Source organism: Cyrtonyx montezumae, unplaced genomic scaffold (genome assembly GCF_038088225.1).
Source record: "Cyrtonyx montezumae isolate F1298 unplaced genomic scaffold, pur_monq_1.0 scaffold_3, whole genome shotgun sequence".
Lineage (NCBI taxonomy): Eukaryota > Metazoa > Chordata > Aves > Galliformes > Odontophoridae > Cyrtonyx > Cyrtonyx montezumae.
In genome coordinates this window covers 58,544,542-58,564,453 of record NW_027072034.1, presented here as the reverse complement: position 1 = coordinate 58,564,453, position 19,912 = coordinate 58,544,542, and the positions used below count along the sequence as shown (strand labels likewise).

The 19,912-nt window shown below is 40.7% G+C and overlaps 1 protein-coding gene across 1 annotated transcript; it reads left to right on the top strand.

Annotated features, from left to right (window-relative positions):
• The first annotated feature begins 2,136 nt into the window (after nucleotides 1-2,136).
• Nucleotides 2,137-17,603, top strand: CHAF1B (chromatin assembly factor 1 subunit B). Its single transcript, XM_065741696.1, has 13 exons — nucleotides 2,137-2,262; nucleotides 4,658-4,790; nucleotides 5,235-5,352; nucleotides 6,251-6,354; nucleotides 7,917-8,013; nucleotides 9,701-9,785; nucleotides 11,299-11,392; nucleotides 12,026-12,095; nucleotides 12,180-12,271; nucleotides 13,728-13,890; nucleotides 15,012-15,416; nucleotides 16,772-16,863; nucleotides 17,202-17,603. The coding sequence occupies exons 1-13, from the start codon at nucleotides 2,137-2,139 to the stop codon at nucleotides 17,321-17,323; spliced, it is 1,701 nt and encodes a 566-aa protein (XP_065597768.1). The 3' UTR covers nucleotides 17,324-17,603.
• The last annotated feature ends 2,309 nt before the right edge of the window (nucleotides 17,604-19,912 follow it).

Genomic DNA, 19,912 nt, shown 5'->3' with positions numbered 1-19,912 from the left:
AGTCTTGGAAACCACATGCCTTGTTTGTGTCCTGCCCTTTCTACTTGATTGTTACTTCCTCGTTCCAAGAACCTGGGTGCATTTGTGTGCAGTCAGAGGGATGATCAGTTCTGCCTGATGGTTCCCAGTTGAACATGGCAGTACTGGTTTGTAAGTCCACTGCGTTCCGGTATGCAAATTCAAGTGGTCAGGATTCACATTCAGCTCTTGACTGCCATTTTCCAAGTCAAAAGGAGCTGGTGATCTGTTGGAGAGAATCTATCCAATGCTAGGGTAGGATTCCTGGAGTACCTCTGCTGTTAACACCACCTCCTGAGGCCTGAAGGCCTTACTTCAGGGCAGCTCAGTGCTGAAAGTAACTGGTAAAGAAGCTCTGCAGTGTATGCAAATATTGGTTTATTTTGTCTCTGAAGAGAAAGTGTTGAAGCATTAAACAAGTAGTGTGCCCTGGAGTCTCTCAGGCTGAAAGTCATCTTTCAGTCAGAATGTGCCATGCCACGTGTAAAAGGGTCAGACTACTAAATCCTTGCTTAACTAGTCTAAGTAGAAATATTTTGAGAAGAAGGCATGTTTTCTTATCTGTGGTGTTAAACGGCGGGATAAGCTAAAGCTGAAAATGTTCAAATGTCACTTGTTTATGCTATCTTAATGTTTAGGTGTCTTTTATTACAGGTAAGATAGGTGAGTCCCTCTCTTTTTTCCCTCTTAAATAATCAGAGTAATTATTAAGCCACTAGTTCTATTACTACAATGGTGATAGTGTTCTCTTCAGCCAGCTGCATGCTTTTTCCATTGAAGTTTTCCATTGAAGTTATCAGGAATAAGGAGGTGGCAAAGAGCCTGTCTACCTTTTATCTCTGGTGGCATTCGTCCTCCAGACAGCGATCAAGAAAGGCACTTTTTGCTTTAAAAAAACAAAATTATGAAACCGCGTTCAGTGTTTGTTCTTAGGAATTGTCTTTTTGGTAAAGCCAGGAGTTTTGGCTTTTGCACTGCTAACTGTTCATATTTAACAGGATTATGTTCTGTTGCGGCTCGGTTTCTCTCAGTGGGTGGTATTTTGATTTCAAGATGCTTTGTGTTCCAGTACGCCAACGAGGAGAATGCAGTACTGCTTTGCTTTATAACGGATAAATCGAATGTTTGATTTTTGGAGAGGTGGCTGTAATATAACTTTTGAATATGACTTTTAAAAAGTTTATATTTTCCATTTTTTGCTGTGTAGTTTTTCCGTTCCTTTATCATTATTTATTATGTTTCATCAGATTCTGTAGTTGAGTTTATTCTAGATGACATGAAATATAGCGTATGTCTATATTAAAAATGGGAAATTTACAGTGTACATTTACACTTCGAAGAGCAGTGGACTAATGGGAAATGCTTTTTATTTGTCAAAATGTATTTTTTGTAAAAAAACGAAAATGAAAAAAATAAATTTGAATTTGCCGGATCAAAACTCGCGCTCAGGCGCCGTGTTTGCTTTACAAAGAAGCGCGACTGTTAGCGGATTTCCTCAATGGCTCGGGCTGAGGGGAAAAGCCCCCTCGCCGCGGGTGTGAGGCTGCGGTAACCCTTGACGCGCGCTGCCCGGCTGCGTCGTGCCGCCCGCCGCCGCTAGGGTGCGCTGCCGCCGAAGCGCCAGCCCGCCCGGAGCTCGTGCGCATGCGCGGGGCGGGAAAAGCGCTCCCGCGCTGGAGCTGGAGCCGGAGCCTGAGCTGGGACTGGGTAGGTCGGGGTTGCAGGTAGGGGCTGGGGCGGACGGCTGGGCGGCGGATGGGGCTGAGGAGAGAGGCGCGCGGGGCGGGTACGCCGAGGTCGGATCCTTCCTGCGTGCGTGCGGTGATAAGCGGCGGGGTCGGGCGGCCTACGCGCTTGCATGCGGTTAAAGCCCTGCAGCTCCCACCGGCGACGGGGGGGAGCGGCCTCTGTTGGCGGTGCGGGGTGTGCCAGGAGGCTGTGTGCTGCTGCGCTCGGCCGGTAACCTCTGCCGCGGTAATCACGGGCATTTAAAATGATCTTCCCAGCACCAGCGTCCTGTCAGTTTCTGTAGCGCTTGTGAGGTCCGCGTTAACTTGGATCGCCGCGGTCGTAGGGAACGGGAATTTAGTCAGGGTTTTGCTCTTTTCCTTAGGCAGTATGAAGGTCATCACTTGTGAGATAGCATGGCACAACAAGGAGCCTGTGTACAGCTTGGATTTCCAGCATGGAACCGATGGGAAGATCAACCGTCTGGCCTCTGCGGGTGTGGACACGGCAGTCCGGGTACGTCTCACACCCTTTCTGTTCTCTGTTCTGGCATAAATAAAGCATTGCCTGTACTTTTATCTCAGGCGTTACTTTAGGAGTCAGTACAGACATTGAGGCAGTGTCCAGAGAATGGCAGCGTTGCTGTGAAGGGTCTGGAGCACAGGTCTGTTGGGGAGCAGCTGAGGGAGCTGGGGTTGTTCAGTCCGGAGAAGAGGAGGTTCAAGAGGGACCTCATCGCTCTACAACCACATGAAAGGAGGCTTTGGTGAGGTGGGAGTTGACCTATTCTCCCATTAACAGGACTATGAGAGGGAATGGCCTCAAATTGTATCAGCAGGGGTTGAGGTTGAATGTCAGGAACCATTTCTTCGCAGCAAGAGCAGTGAGGCAGTGGCACAGGCTGCCCAAGTACATAGTGGAGTCACCATCCCTGGAGGTATTAAAGCACTGTGTGGATATGGCACTGAAGGACGTGGTTGATGGGCTGACAGTTGGACTAGGTGATCATAGAGGTCTTCTCCAACCTTAATGATTCTGTGCGTGGAGGGATGTTGAGGGCAAGAGCATGAGATTGTTCAGTTGTAGGCAGAATGGCTATATCTCTGCTTACTGCTCCTGGCTAATGCTGAGTGTTGAACTGAAACTTTTAGAAGATGATCTGCACTGATTGAAGGGTTGGACTAGGAGGTCTTCAGAGGCCCTTTCCAACTCCTGTCATTCTGTGATTGAGTAGTAACCCCAAATTTACGGCATTGTCTTACGAGTTAATGAGGAACGACTGGTTTTCGTTCCTTTATGTTCATCACAGTTGATCGTCATCTGCCTCTTCTGTAAACAGTCAGCACTGCAGGATCTTTCCACAGGCCTTTTCACTCAGCAGCACATACATCTCCTATAAACGCCTTTCTGTTGGCGTCAGCAAACTATGTTAATCAGTTGTTCTTCTCGAGAGTCGTTTCTAGAAATAGTGGGTTGATTGTGTAGCCCAGGCCCCAAAATAAGTGGCTGTCGGATTCAGCACTGCAAAATCAAGCAGTTGATCTCTTTTATAAATTCTCATTGGCCGTGAGGACTGCTACTGTCGTTCAGTGTTTGCTTGTTTTCTCTAGTAGCCTTAGCTCTCATTGGAAAGCTTCGGGAAATTGAGAGCACTGAATGAGCCATGTTATTTTTTAATTGCGTGTTCATTAACTCCTTAAATAAAGTTAATGGACTGGTGAGGCACAGTTTTAATTGCAGAAAAATATACTTGACTTGAACGTGTTGCTGTTTTTCTAACAGCTTCTCAGTTTGGAAGGTAGATGGAGTGCTTAGAGTTTTTCTGGGTCACTGAGCATTTCTGAAACACTTGCCTTCCTTTTTATTGTAGCCAACACTGAAATAAAGTTAGGTTACCCATCAGTGCTGGGCTGCACATTTTGTGTTTGAGTTCCTGTATGTCTCTTCAGCATCGTCCTGGTGATTTGCAGCAAAACGGAAGTTTTTTTGTGGCTTGTTTAATAAAAATTCTATCACTAACTTTTCAGTTTGAGAAAGTTCCTCAAGCTCATCCTGATACGAAGAAGGATTCCAAGCCAAGAGCTTTCCATGTGCTCCTTAGAAATGAACTTGAGGGCAGTGAGAAATGAACTCAAGTGCAGTGAACTGAAGTTAGTTTTCTACAGTGTGTGTATCCTCTATTTATACATCTTTGCTGATAATTTTACATTTTAATTATATTTTAGGCCTTCTTATATTCTGTCATTCTTCCATCATCTGATGTATTTGAAGAAATCGGAAATGTTGCAAGAAAGTCTTGTATGTGATTGGATCCAACCGTGTTCCTTGGGATCCTCGATGTAATACTTTATGAAATATGCCAATGTTTTTAAACGTGCTTATTAACAAATAGTGATGAATTGTAATTGCTGTGATACGTGTCTGGCTGGCCAGCCTCCTTCTTTTGAAAGTGCTAAGTGGGATATGTATCATGAAAAATTAGGAGTTAATTTCAGTAATCTTAGCTGCAGCTTTTCTGTGGAGGCAGATTGATTTCTTACCTGACACTGGCACCTCTGGGATTTTGGCTGTATATATAGGTTAATGAATATATGTTTAAGTAATATTTATGTGTATACGTGTTTTAAGGTCAGTAATTTGTCAGTGTTGTTTGACATAGGAGATGCTGCTTCTTCCTTTTGAGGACTGTTTAATAAGGAGGGGAAAATGGCAAAAATCACGGAAGTCAGACTAAAAATAAACTACAGCGTAGTTACAGATGTAGCTCAGAGAGGGAAAATTTGTGGTACCACTGCAGCTTCTGATTATAAGTTGAGAATGATGGTCCAAGTTGTACATTGTGAATTCTTGAAGTGAGCTATGTAGATTATACCTTGTTTCCAAAAACTACCTGCAGTGCTTTTTTAACTAGATATGGAAAGTGGAAAAAGGACCTGATGGAAAAGCTATTGTGGAGTTCTTGTCCAATCTCGCCCGCCATACCAAAGCTGTAAATGTCGTGCGCTTCTCTCCCAGTGGTGAAGTCCTCGCCTCTGGCGGAGATGGTGAGTAACAGTGGTCAGTGATGCTAATGTAAAGAAGCTCTGTTTGTGCATCTGGTGAGTGAAGGGGGAAAAGTGAACGTAGGAACTGGCACATACCTCTCTGTCATGCTTTCAGTTTTGAACTCCTATGTGCCCTCTGACTGTAAGCAGTAAATGCCTGTCGTGCCGTTAGTTTCTAAATGACTTTTCACTGGCTGTGAGTCTGAGAAGCTGTTTTCCATGTTTCCCAAATGGGGTGATTGAGTGGATTAGAACAGGGAATCTTTTTTTTTTTTCATTAAAGCATTACCTAAAAAAAAAAGAAGGGTCAGGCAGCCGAGGAACTTCCCCAGCACAAATTAAGATCTCTTCTTCATGTGTCATATGTGAGACAACATTGAACTAAACATAATGTGTTACCAAACGAGTGGGAAGGAAAGAAGCTTCATATTGTTTCTTGTGCAGATGCTGTCATTTTATTATGGAAGCTGAATGATAGCAAAGAATTGGAACCACTAGTTTTTCAGGATGAAGATGAAGCTCAGCTCAACAAGGAGAACTGGACAGTTGTTAAAACTTTAAGGTATCTTAATTTTGAGTTTGTTTTCTGTTCAGTGTTTCTGATTCCACGGTGATTTTTATCATCTAGTACAGTCTTTTGCTCAGTGATTTTTAGAACTTCAGTACTCTCTAAAATTTGCTTACTGTGAGTTCTTCTTTTTATTGTCTTTAATTTTTTCATTTGATACAGGACCGACCTGCATCTTGTGTTACAGCATTTATGTGACATAATTAATTTGCAAGACATAGCTGATGTGCTCTGAAATTAATTCCTTAGATTTACAATCACTTACAATTTAATACCTGTATATAAGTAAATATATAGTTTTATTTATTAGCTTTATAGTGCAAACTTTGGTCATTATTAAAACCAAAAACATCAGTAGCTGAAATGGTTCAGGCTAATTTACCAGATAACTGTGAGGCTGGAGGAGTCTTTTTCAATTAATTCTTTTGAATAGTTGAATATATACTAGACTACACAGCTTTTGTTTCAAACTATATTGTAACTAATAAGATAGACAAGGTTTGCCTGCGAAGACCAGGTAAGTATAGCTGACAGTGGCTAAGGCATCAGACTGCTGGCAGTTGCAGTACTGTGGTGTTCTGTTCTCACTCTCAGCAGAAAACTTTGCAGATCTCTGGGTACAGATTCATAAGCAACTTCAAATGCAGGGTTTTTATTGTCTGTGAAAGAAGAAATGTTAAAAAAAAATTTATTTTGAGTAGAAGGGGGATGCATTTATGAAACATTTTAATGCCTCCTGAGTATGGAAATTCTGTAGAAGCTGAAAGTCATACTGTTCCTTTTCTTCACCAGTTCTTTATTTATTTATGTATTTTATTATATTATATATATATATTAACCCCAAAACATGTACCTGTTGGCCTTAATAATTGGTTTCTTTGCTGGCTTCTAGAGGCCACTTAGAAGATGTGTATGATATTTGTTGGACCTCAGATGGGAATTTCATGGCATCCGCCTCTGTAGATAACACGGCTATAATGTGGGATGTCAATAAAGGTAAGCACTATGTTTTATCAGTTGTGGCTCTGGCCCTGGTGGAGTGTCTCAGGATATTTACCGAAGTAATTAAATGCATCTTTATTTAGTGAGAGAACAGTCCACTTAATTGGTAGATTTCTGGAATTGTGAGACATATACCCCTCACCATACCAGCATATGAAGATAGCCCCAGGTCAGCAAAGTTTACACACAAGTAATTTGTTGAATTACTTGGAAATGGAAAGTCACCCTTTCTTCTAGCATCTGCCTCCTTCCAAGCTCCTGCTCTCCCCACGTTCCCCAGCAAGCAAACAAAATTTAACTGGTATCAAGTGTTACCTATGCATAATGTCTTCCATTCTTGCTCCTTTCTTTTAGCATGAAATTACTGCTGTAGAGGAATTTTGTACCTTCTAGGCAGTGTCAGAACTAGTAAGTTGGTAGTAAGAAGCCAGTACTGGAAAGAGTAGGCTTTGTGGTTGAAGTACATGAAAGTAAGAGCTTCAGGGGCATCTTGAGCCAGGCTAAAAGATTGCATGGTTTAGGGAAAAAAGAAAAAAAATTGACTTAAAGAAAATTAATATAAAGCCATAGGGCTGTTTAGTACAGAGACAACATCACTAGCTTAAGAAATTATACAAGTACAGACTTTTGGGAAGTCACATAGCATAAGGGAGAAGTACCATTGTGTGCTCACTTTCATCATATGCATTTACGCATCTGTTATTGGGCACTGCCTGAGAACAAGGACTTACAGACCAGAAGGACTTTCAGAATTTGCAGCATGGCCTCAACTCTATTTGTGTTATCCTTTCAAGAGGAGTTTCTTTGATACAAAACAAGACTGCTATTACAAGACTGTAACTGACAGTTAAAATGAAGTATTTTTTGAGAATTATATGTAACTTTACCTCATCCTAGCACTTTGGATTTGTGCCATTCTGCTGTAGAACGTCAGAGGGGTTGGAGAGTTCATGCCTTTGAGAGATCTTTATGACAGATTGAGTTGTGGGAGAACGAGTTATCACTGCTGTAGTAGTGTTTCTGAAAGCTGTGTGAGTAAACCATCAGTCAGTGAGCATGCAGTGTGTTTCTCCAGAGCTCGCTCTGTGGAGGAAGTGAGTTTCTACAGCCCTGGATAGCAGGAGCTAGCTAACAAGCCCGATGTGAATGTTATGTTTTAATGCTGGAATTTCTGACTTGGCATACAGCCAAAATCAAAAAACTGTTGAAGAGGATTGCAGAGTTCCACGAGAAGTTTTTTCTGCATCAGGAAAATTTTGGTATGCATTTAGTTTTGAAATGTGCACGTTCGATACCTGAAGCAAGCTGCTTTATCTGAGTTAGTTTCCAGGGTACAGCCCTTGAATTGGCATTGCCAATTGTCTGCATCTAGCTGCTTTATTCCTAAAATCTGCCTGTTTCCAGCATTCTTGTCAGATACCACCACGATAGGTTTGCATGTCCAAAAGATTATTTATTTACATTTTAAAACATTCTACTTTGTTTTATTTCTGAAATGAAGAAATGTTTTTAAAACACACTTGAATTCAGAGTTTGGGAACTGTTTGTAATTTCAGGACAGAAGGTTTCAATATTAAATGAACACAAGAGTTATGTCCAAGGAATAACCTGGGATCCTCTAGGCCAGTACATTGCAACTCTGAGTTGTGATAGGTGAGCTGCTGCTCTAACTGTTTTGTCTTGATGTTCTTTCTTAAACATACTTTTAATTCATGCTCAGGTGTGTGATAAATATGACTTCTATTGTGTTCAGATTGTTTTGAGTTGAAAGCAACATGCTGTTTCAGTTAACTTCTTGACTGTGGTAAATGATTCTTGAGGTATGAGTGTTTTTTCTAAATGGCAAGTAAGCGAACATAACCTTTCAAAGAAAATTGTCTTTAGGCAATAAGTTTTTATGCCATTAGACACTAGAGATAACAGATGCATCTTAAAGAGATTGCTGCTTTCTCTGGTTGTCAGTGAGCTACTAAGTCCATCCTTGTCAATACATTTTACAGAAAGATGTGAACAGGTTAAGAAATGGGTTAAAATGATTTTCCACTGATAGTTTTCTTTTGCCCTCTTGCTCCCTCCATCCCCAGCAGTTTTGTAGGTGATGTCATTGGGAAAGCAAATGCACACTTCATAAAAGTTGGCCCTTGTCAGATCTTTGCAGTTCAGCTTAAACTGTTGAGGGCATGTGTGCTGCTCTGAAGGGATTGCAGCTGGCTAATAAATGCATGTCATCTGGCACCCATTGCAAAGAAAATTGCTGTAATAGTGCAGAAGGAGTTTTGATTTAAGATTTGCAATAGGCTCCGAGAAATGATGAGTTAATAACTACTAGATCATTATGAGCCTCTGTCCTCTGATAATCACTTATGTGGAATTTGTCTGCTTCTATTAAAATGAACAGCAGTGAAACATGAGTAATAATGTGATGCACAAGTTTTTCTTGGAGTCAAGTCACAAGCTAGAGCATGAACTAATCTGAATCGAGGAAGTCTCTTACCTCCTCAGGTTTCAGATGCTTCTGCAGGGTTGGCAAATATTATCTAGCGCAGCAAGAGTCCAACAGGGGCCAGAGCTGGTGCTTAGACTCGATGCTCAGCAGCCTGAAGTGGGGAGATTTCCTCCGCTTTTGCCAGGCCAGCTCAGCTGTGTGGCACCCAGAGCCTGTAGTTCCACAACCAACTGCTGACTGCTACAGCATCACCTTCTGTTTTCTCCTCCTTTCTCTGTGCAAGATTCTGTGGAGCTGTTTCAGGAAATCAAAACTATTTTTCTTAGGTTAGTTTTCTGCCCACCTAACAAAGCCATGTAACCAAACAGAGGCTTCAATGGGTCTCAGAGCTGGTGGAAAGGACAGGATGGTTAGACCAGCTGTTAGACTTGCTCTGGCTACCTGCTGTTTTAGAGAGATGAAGTCAGCAGAGCTCAAACATTCTCTGTGGTGTTACACTCCAGTTTTCATTTATTCCCAAGAAAACTCAATGAAAGCACAGAAATGTACCTAATAGTGAGATGAATTCCCACGTCACAGGAGCATAGTGGTTACTGCAGCACAGGTAGGAATGGCATGCCTGTTTGCTGTCCATTAAATTCCTGTATTCTTCCATGAATATGTGTGCTGGTACTTTAGAAACTGAGTCAGATAGTTGACTAATTGATTGCGTAGCCATAAGAAAACATATCTTTCCTAGTGGTCTCTCATGAATGGAGTTAAAGCTCTTGTGTGTTTGTCACTTAGATTTCTCATAGTTGGCAGTCCTGACTGAAAAGTGAAGTATTGTAACAGTGTGTGAAACTTGGGGTGAAAGGACACTGCTTACAGCTAACTGTACTTTCCACCATGCAGGGTTCTGCGGGTATACAACACGCAAACCAAGCGTGTGGCATTCAACGTTACCAAGATGCCGTCTGAGTCAGGAGCTGAAGGAGAGGTACTTGTTCTGCTACTAATGGTACTGAAGAACATGCTGGGTGATATTCTGCATGAGTTACTCTGTTCCCTGAAACCAGAGGAGCAAGTATTTTCCATTCAGATGATCCACACATAGTGTATTTCAGTCTCTGTCTCACCTTGATGTTTTGCATACGATTTCCTGTGCCATTTTAGAAGTGACTGAGAGCGTTGCCTGCTGCTGTTGATCTCTAACAAGTTCAGCTGAGTAAAGCATAACACTGTGCATTTTGGTAAATGTTAGAAATAATGCAAAAAAAACCTACATGTATGGTGAATTTTTAATAAACTTGAAACATGTCTGTCAGATAGTAGCTGTACGTTCAGTAACATGACTAGATATGACATAGTAGTTATATTTCCAGTTCAGCAGTCTGAAATTTTCAAAAAGTACTCTGAATTTTTAGGGAAAATGTAATTAGAATTTCTTATATTTTCACTGAGTTGTCAATTTAAAATCAAAGAGCTTTTTTTCTTTCTCCAAATTAATTCAAAATTATACTAAAATAGCAATTCCAAACTAGCTTTTCAATTTCTTTTATTCCTTTCTTTCCCCCCTTTTCCCCCCCTTTCCCCCCCCCTTTCCCCCCTTTCCCCCCCCCTTTCCCCCCTTTCCCCCCCCCTTTCCCCCCTTTCCCCCCCCCTTTCCCCCCTTTCCCCCCCCCTTTCCCCCCTTTCCCCCCCCCTTTCCCCCCTTTTCCCCCTTCCCTCATCCTCTCCTTTGGGAGAAGGCTCTTTGCTATCATAGAAGTTCTGTTTGAACTTCTACTTGAAGAGTTAAAATTAAATGCATGTAGAACAAGCTTTTACATTGACTGCTTCACAGTGTTGTTCTCCAGGTTATTACTCCTTGATTACTGGTCTAATGTGACTACTCAGAGTGTTTTGATTAGTTGAAGAGGAATCAGGGCCTTTTTTTCTTAGCTGTGAAGAGTTAATACTTCCTGAAGCTGTGAAGAGTTAACTTCCTGTGAATTAACTTAGCTGTGAAGAGTTAACTTCCTGAAGGGGGGTTGTGGTGAGGAGGGGGTAGGCCTCTTCTCCCTGATAAGTAATGACAGGACGAGAGGGAATGGCCACAAGTTGCGCCAGGGAAGATTTAGATTAGACCTGAGGAAGCATTTCTTTTCTGAAAGAGTGGTCAGGCACTGGAATGGCCTGCCTAGGGAGGTGGTTGAGGCACCATCCCTAGCGCTGTTCAAGAAGCGTTTAGATGAGGTGCTAAAGGACTTAATTTAGTAGTTGGGTAGAGACAGTGATAGGAGGATGGTTGGACTAGATGATCTTATAGGTCCTTTCCAACCTTATGAACTTATGAACTTATGAATAGCAAAGAGAGAAAATGAGTTTGAAGGAGTTGTGGTTTTTAAAATATTTGTCTTTTATTTTAAAAGTTCCTTGAGGATGGATTGTAAAACCAGATGATTTTTCTGACTTGAATTCCAGCTGACATGCTCATGGCACTTCTCACAATCAAGTTTTCAATGTTACAGGCTAGGAGCTATCGGATGTTTCATGATGACAGCATGAAGTCATTTTTCCGTAGACTCAGCTTTACTCCTGATGGCTCCTTATTACTCACTCCAGGTATGTGAAAAGAACATACGCTACGAAGTGCAGTGTTTATATTTTAAGTGTGCATGAAGATTGCTTTCATACTACTAGGGGATGCTTATTTATCTGAATGATGCCATTCCTCATTCATCACCTTCCTGTTGAAGGAAATAGAGACTCCACAATAGTTTTTTATTAGCGGTTCAGAACTTCAACTTCCTCTGTGATAAAAAATAATATTATGGCATTTTTCTTAACTTAAATGTAAATTGCAACAGTGGAGTTCTGTTAAAATAGAAACTAAGAGTTAGGATTTTCTTTTGACTGTCAGGCCTCACTTCATTTGTACTCTTTCTTAAAAACATTATGCAGGTTAGAGTAAAAATAACATTGCGAGGAGGGGATCAGTTTGCCCACTTAAGTGCAGCATTTAGAGATGTCTGGCAACATAAAAAAGAAGCTTTGAGGGGGAAGTGTATAAGGGAAACACAAACAACATTAAATAAATATTTGGGATGCCTTTTTAAGTTGTATTCAAGTTGCACCGTTCTTGCCCAACTAAATGACAAGTCTAATTCTTGAGAAGTAAAATGTTTATAGACGTAAAATGTGTACTCAGTACCTTTTTGATTTGATGAGTAATGCTTTTTGCTTTTATTTTTGCAGCTGGCTGTGTTGAATCAGGAGAAAATGTGACAAACACCACATATATTTTCTCCAGAAATAATCTTAAAAGGTAGAGTTTAATAAGATGTAAATATTATTTTCTTAAAAAATAATAATAATTAAATGCTGTTTTCTGAAATACTTATTCTTAAAGGCCCATGGGTCATCTGCCCTGCCCGGGAAAGGCAACTCTTGCTGTTCGCTGCTGCCCAGTCTACTTTGAGTTGAGACGAGCACTTAATAAAGGTACTGCAAATCCTTCAGGGGGTATGATTTTTACAGCAAACATGTGAAAAGGCCGATGTAACTGTTTATTTTCAGCCCATACAATTTTATGCCCTGGCCTTTTAACATTCCATTAAGATAATGTTGTACCACATCTTAGAAGCTGTTTCATGATTCTAAGACCCCGCATTTATCTCAAGTACCTTGTGAGTAGCTTTTGAAATAGTAGATAAATGCCTTACTTGGCACTGTAGGCTACAAAAATAACTCTTAGTGTTTTCTTTTAACTTCTAACCATTTTGTGTGTGGAGGGGGAAAAAAAAGTAAATAAGTTGGCTTAGCACTAAAGGAGCAATGCAATGAAATATTTTCTTTTAGTCTCAGCTGCCCACATCTTAGAAGCACTGCAGAGTTAGTGTAGTTTGCAACAACCTTTGATGTTTATTCAAGGAAGCCAAACTTAAAGGAATGCTGATTACTGATCAGAATGGGAGTTCTGAGGAGGGAAAGAGCGGTATGAAGTTCCGTGAGAACTTACCTGGAGTTTGAAATTTAGCTTTATTATGAGCCCTGTGGGGCAGGAGTGTTTATATTTTAACAAGAGTAGTTGTATTCTGATGAAAAGGCAGTTTTGCTCATTTCAAGCAGGAGCGAAATAAAACCTTTCTCTAGGGGGTCAATTTGCAATATTCCTTAGAGGATTTAGAGATTATCTGTTGTGTATTTCAATCACAATATTTAGATCCAGTGTAATTCTCTGGTAAGGAGATGAGTGTCAGCTGTCAGTCTCTATAGCTCTTATAAATGCAGTGGATAGTTTCTGCAGAACACTCCTGGAGAAGTGCAAATGTGGTAGTCCAGAAATCTGTAAGTGTGAGTACATGTTAATGGCCTGCCTTTCACAGTGCATTGCTTCCATAATCACAGAAGTGAACAGGAGGCCCATATTCTAGGAATTTTGGAAAAGAGCTAGCTAGTGCTCCAGTGAAAGGTAGAATAATCTATCCTTATGATGAAGTAATGCTGGAAGCAAAAGGCTAGCTAGAAGCTGAAATCAATACAGTGTATTGTACGAGGGAGGCATAAAGAACATAATGTGCTGGCATAAATTTACAGTGACTTTGGCTTAATGTATATCCTAGGAGCTGTTTGTTTGAACTTTGGTATTTAAGTGCATAATTATGTTAAAAAAAACATAAACTGATAAAAAACAGACTTTACAAAACAAAATACTAGCAGTCTGAATGAACTAAGCTGTCTTCTCTCTAGGATGGTAGAACATATAGACAACAGAAATGTTAGCATCTGACATGCAACCTTACATTTTTTTAGTACTTGCTGTCTTCGTCATTTGATGAACTAAATCTTTTATTTGATGATTTAAATCTTTATTTGGTTCACGTTTAACTAGTGCAGTTACTACCCTGCATTAAATACAAGAAAGAATTCTCAGTGTTTTCATTTCTTTGCATTATAGATGAAATCAGTCAGAAATCATCACCTGCTCTATTGAATCTACCCTATCGATTGGTGTTTGCTGTTGCTTCAGAAGATTCTGTGCTTTTTTATGATACAGAGCAGTCTTTCCCTTTTGGTTATGTTTCTAATATACATTATCACACCCTCAGTGACATTTCATGGTAGGTCATTGTTAGATTCTTAAGATCTGTTGTGTTGGGGAAAATGTCCTCTTTCTGTATTGAAGCTTTGCACTGCATGTTGTGTCCTGCTTTATTTTTGAGTTTCACTCATGACACATCTTTGGTCACTGTCATTGCAGTATCTGAACAGCAAGTCATCTTGTTTGCTGTGTAAACTGGAGGATTGTGGTTCTTTGATCAGTTGGGAACCAAGGTGCCATCAGCCAAAGGACAAGTAGATGGCATTTGTATAGATATGTGCACAGTAAAGTACCTGTTGTCCAGGGAGTGTAAGTGGTAACAGTGATGTTATTTGAAGTTATAAAGGTCATCTCCAAGTTTAGGTGTCTGTATCGTGGCCAAAAAGTGCTTTATCTGCATAACTCTTCATAGTGGTTTCTTTATGCATAGGACTGATCTGACTTGATGTGGGAAGTCAAAACTGGAACTGAAAACTTAAGTCCTTGCAGTCAGGATAATCCCTCTGCTGGACTGGGCTTATGCTGTTCTAGCTAGTGTACCTAAACTGAGGACCACATAGACACTTCTTTTTCAGAAGTTATAATTGATGCTCAGAAACTGAAAATCATTGTGTAACATGAGAAGGGGAGTAGAGTAGATTAGAATCATGTGCTTTTAATTGGTGACTGACGCTGCTGATTAAAATGGGCACCAGGTACCTGTCCTTGTGCACACCACAGTGATTCTGAACATTGCTTCTGATTATCCTGAGGTCGTAACTAGAGAGCTGAAATTGCTCTTCTGGTCTGAATGTGCAGAGTTCAGCAGTATTTCTGAAATGGTGGCTGAAGATTTGTGTACCTGCATATGGACTGCATTGTGTCCCAGCTCAGATGGATGTAGTTTCTGGCAGCAGCGTGCTACCAGTAACCACTGGCAAGGCCAGAGGGATTAGATCAGACGTGAAGGCGAGATGTGAAGATCTTCTGTTCCTTTGAACTGGATGTCTTTCACTTGATTGCAGTTTTACTTAGATGTGTGCGTGTACTGGGGGGAAGGGAAGAAGCACAGATGAGTACAGTGTATGTTATAGATGGGGGGGAGTTGGGGTTGAAGAAGTTTTCACCTTTCCCCTTAATGAAAAAAAAAATCTCAAATAGGTCCAGCGATGGAGCCTTTCTTGCAATTTCTTCTACGGATGGATACTGTTCTTTTGTTACCTTTGAGAAGGATGAGCTGGGAATACCACTGAAGGAAAAGCCTCAAATAAATGTCAGGATGCCTGGTGCAACAGAGAAGAAAGTGAAGAAGAGTCAGCCACACAAAGCCGTTTCCCCAGGCTCAAGGCTGGCAGAGGGGACTCCTCTGAGCACTCCCACCCTCCAGCCTAAAACGCCTGTAGCTGCTGCTAAGGACTTGCCTTCCACACCTGCTGGTGTAAAAAATGTTCCAGTCTCATCTTCAGAGGAGAGGAAAGTCAACCAGCCAGCCAGCCAGAGTACTAAAGTAAACCAGCCCAGGAGGATTACTCTCAACACTTTACAAGCATGGAGCAAGACGCCACGGTGAGATTTATATTGCCATTTGCAGTCATAAATATGGAGGCCAAGACAAGCTGTGCTTGTGCTACATTTAAATGTTTGAGGTTTAGGTATAAATTCCCAGTCTTGACGTGGAACTTTTTGTTCTAGTTGTACTGCAACTAAAAGGTCAAAATGTCTTTAAAATCCTAAACGTAGCTCTCATATTTCTATCTAAAATGTGAGGCAGTAGCAAAGTTAACCTGGCTATTAAGCCTTGTCAACATGGCAGACACAGTTGTCTGTTTTTATGTCCCACTTTCTAGAAAGATGGTGCCTTCAGCTAACAGGAAATATTCTAAAGCCCTTCTGACAAGACGTATTTTGAGAAGTAAAAGAAGCAGATGAGTGGGTCTTAAAGCACTGATTAAAGTTATTCTCTAGGGTGAAGATGTAGATGTTTTCAGAAATTGCCTGTGATCCAAGTATTGATGGTCACGCAGCCTGCAGTGTAAGATCCTGAGCAGATACACGCACAATTAGAGGTCTAGACATTCTCAGCCAAAAAGCGCTGATGTTATAATTTAGGAGCCTATGGGTATTTCTCATAGGAATGCCTCAATTACTGGGTAGCTAGGGAAGAGGTGGTCGTTGAAAAAGCAGGTTCTGGGTTTCATCATCAAACTGCAAAGAATTAAAAGGGGTTTTTGAGAGTTGAAAGGAACTGTTGTCTGGAGGACAGTGCTAGTGGATGGTGCAAGTTAATCTTGTGAAATAAGCTACGTTTTCTCATATCAGCTAATGAGACTGTGGGTGTCTTCTTGTAGTAGTGTACATGGTGCTGTCTGTAGGATTTGTTTTTTAATAGATCGGTTAATCCTGTACCACTCTTGTTCTGATTTTTTAAGTGTCATCCATAAGGCATGATGTAAAGGAAGGTTTTATTTTGTTGTTGCTACTGCTGTTGTTTTGGCTTGGTTTGTTGGGTGTTTTTTTGTTTGTTTGTTTGTTTTAAACACATTCTCTAGAGTTTTGTCATTCTGAAGAGTTAATGTGGGTGGGTCTAGCAGAGGAATGGTAAGCTGTTACAGTGGAAGCCTTAGCAAGTGTGAAGTAACAGGTTAAAATCAGCCTTTTCAGCCAGTTTTAGCTGTAAAATATTTGAGCAAAATAATATACTCTGTAGGATTATTTTACATGTAACATATGAAAAAGTATTTTCTAGTGAAAAAAAGATTAATTAGTTGTCCTCAAAGAACTTCTGGAAAACATCCTAACTGGTATATCATAAGAAGCTAAAATGCTTAGTAACACATTTCTAAACAAGATCTACATTTAAATTACACTATGTCAAATAAATCTTCAGATAAACTACTTGAACTGTTTCTTCTCTTTCAAAGGAGAATAAACTTGATACCACTGAAGCCAGATACACCAGCCTCAGTATATACAGACACAGTTCCAGTACCTCCTTCCTCAGAACAGGAGCATGGTAAGTTTTTGTGGCTCTTAATATCCAGCAAAAATTTTTGCCAGTCATTTTTTCCATTATAGACTTCTGTTATAAGCTGTGAAGATCTCAAATCTGGCACAGATGTTAAAGTAGCTGCAGACTGTAAAGCTTCTTCATTATGTAGGTGTGTTTGAAAGGTGCTTTTGACCGTATGAAATGTGTTCTCACTGCAGATGTCTCAGCTGCTCATGTGACAGTGCTGGACTCTCTCAAGCCAGGTTCTTGAGCGTTTAGTTGTTCTTGAAGCCAGTAAACCAATTTACTTCCTTAATCTGACTTCACATAGCTTAAATGACTTTCCTGTTTGCCTGTTTCAGAGAGGCCATTACCATCTGATGACAGTCTCCAAAATCCACCGGCATCTAAACGTCCTAGAACTGAGGAAATGCCTCTTTCTGTGTCTGCTGAAGATCAGATCATCTGCAAACCAAACAAATAACAGCCACTTTCTTAGTTGACTCTTCATCTGAACACAGGGCAGCCATACCTGAGAGCAGCTCATTTCTTTATGCAAATGATAAATCCTCAATTCCTGATTGAAGTACCGCATGTGTATTTGACATAGTGCTGTGAGTAAGCAGGCAGTAGTAGGCAGTTTTCAGGAATGTAGCTTTACAGACGAGGAAATCATTCTGAAGTGTCTTCCAAGTGCGGTTCTATTTCTTGAAGAGAGCTTTCTCCCACACCACAGCTCAAGGAAACAATGAAAATCTGGCTGTCAAAGCCATACGTGTTTCCATCAGAATTCCATGAGTCAACATTTCTAAATATCACATCTCCAGCAGCCAGTCCAGCAGATAAGTAGAATTTCTGAGGAGTAGATTCATTCTGACTGGATGTTGCTTAAGAAAAGGGAAGAAACGAAAAACCTGAAGCTATTTCACTCAGGCAGCTTGGCTTATACAGTGTAGCAATGTGCTAAATAGTGCTGTCCAGTGTCTGTGGATAGGAAGCAAATGTTCCTTCCTGTGCTCTGAACGGAGCAGAATGGAGTATGACTGATGCTGAAACAGAAATCAGAAGCTGAAACTGCAAAAAACAAGAAGCAGAAGGAAGACATTTTCTGAAGAGCTGTTAGAAGCATTAAACAGTGGAAGAAAGTTCTTCACTGAACAAAGCAGTTTCTATATTTACAAAAATGCAGACATCAGATTTTCCTGAGGCACCAAGATCTGAATTTATACATTAAAAGGACACAAAAAGCTTTCCTCCTGCTCTTTTTTCTAACTCAGACTCCTTTGGCCAATAAAATAAAACACGAATTTGAATGTATGTTACAATATTAAAGGTTGATGTGTTTAATATTTCCTATAATTATACTATGACCTAAGGCTGGAAGCACATCCAAAAATCATTGAAAACTGCTACACTGAATTTTATCCTGTGTGCAGAGACTCCAGAAGTAGAGCTCAGCCACAGTATTCTGAGCTTATCCATTTCATTACTTATACTTCATATCAGGTATTTATTTTTAAGGAGATAATACTTAAAATGTAAATAGTTCTAGTTAGCAATACCACGTAGATAAAATTTTCTCTTTTGATTTAGCCCACGCTTTTATGTCGTCAAGTTCTGAAGCTCATGGGAGGGGAAGAGTGGAATTTGTATCAAACCCCTTTGATTTGAGGCTGAGGTGAGGGTAGAACTTCCCTAGGCGTAGCCAAACCTGAGATTTCTCACAGCCAGGAATAAGAAGACTATTAATAAGCAAAGTTACGTGTAAAACAGTTGTTTGTTTGTTTGTTTTTTCCAAAATTTACAGAAATGAAATAGGTAGAGATGTGAATTGATGGCTGAAAAGCAGGTATTTGTAGCTAACACAGCATGGTAGTGTTTCTGTAGGACAGTGACCCACCTTGGAGTGTCATTTTGTGCACTACTGAGAGTCTTGAGTTCAAACTTCCATTTCTGGGTACTGATTGCAAAGCTGTCCTGTTTATTGGTTTGCTTTTTTTGTTTTGTTTTCTCACAAAATGCATTTTGTTTCAAACCACTTCGTTGAAAGCTGTAAGACTGAATATATTATTTCAGTGTTAATGACATAACTGGCCTTTGTGGTCTTCGAATGTAATTCATTAGCAGAGTATTAGTCTTCATTTCATGCCACACCCATTCAGGTGACATCCACATTTGTTCATCTAGTTGCAGGCTTATTTTCTCACTGCCTTGCAATGCAATTGGATTGGTACATTTATTGATGCTTTCACTGCTCCCATTTGGAGATTATTTCCATATCATTGCCATAATGCTCTGTCTGGTATATTATCTTTCCTAATAAGGACTCCTTTCATTAGTTTTAGTTTTCTGATGCTGTAATTTCTTTCTACTGTTTTCTATGTATTCTTTGTTAGTTATCTTCTGCTTGGTTGTTAAGAGGCAGCGAATCAGTTTTAAACTTGGGAACTGTACAACTCTTCATTGAGTGTCCAAAGCCTGCACCCAGTCAGTAATGTTTTGTACCTGTGTATGTCAGTATCCTCCTAACAGATCCCCCAAAAGACCAGTTAAACAGGATTTTTGGTACCCGTTTGTATTCTCTTGAGGTGAAAGTAGTAAGGTCTTCTGTACCTGTTGGATTGGTGAGTCTTCCTGTCTGGAGATAACTGTGGTAAGGCTGGAGGGGGCTCTGAGCAGCCTGATGTAGCTGCAGATGTCCCTGTTCATTGCAGAGGAGTTGGACCAGGTGGCCTTTAAAGGTCTCTTCCAGCTCAAAGTGATGCTCTGCTGTGCCTGCTTCGTCACTGTCCCCACCTCTTGGCGCTAACTCAGCTGCCCTTCTACAGAAAGCCTCAGTTTCTGCTTCAGTCAGGTGATGAACTCACCACCCCAGAGGGGTTCCAAGGAGCTGCCTGTCACAGGGAAAGAAACCTTCATCTTCTTTGTTTACTTCTACTTGCAAAATTGTCGTCATCCATGAAGAGTGCAAATTTTGTTCGCCTGTTTCTCTGTGGGCTCCCTACTAGGAAAATTGTATGCCTCTTTGTCAGGAGCCCAGGCTCCCCAGCATGTGGGCAGTGGCAGGAGCACC

Excerpts from the sequence above, each read along its gene's own strand:
- CHAF1B (XM_065741696.1), top strand. The coding sequence starts at position 2,137 with ATGAAGGTCATCACTTGTGAGATAGCATGGCACAACAAGGAGCCTGTG. Across the intron at positions 12,096-12,179 it reads TCCAGAAATAATCTTAAAAG|GCCCATGGGTCATCTGCCCT; the intron begins GTAGAGTTTAAT and ends TTATTCTTAAAG. Across the intron at positions 16,864-17,201 it reads TTCCTCAGAACAGGAGCATG|AGAGGCCATTACCATCTGAT; the intron begins GTAAGTTTTTGT and ends TGCCTGTTTCAG.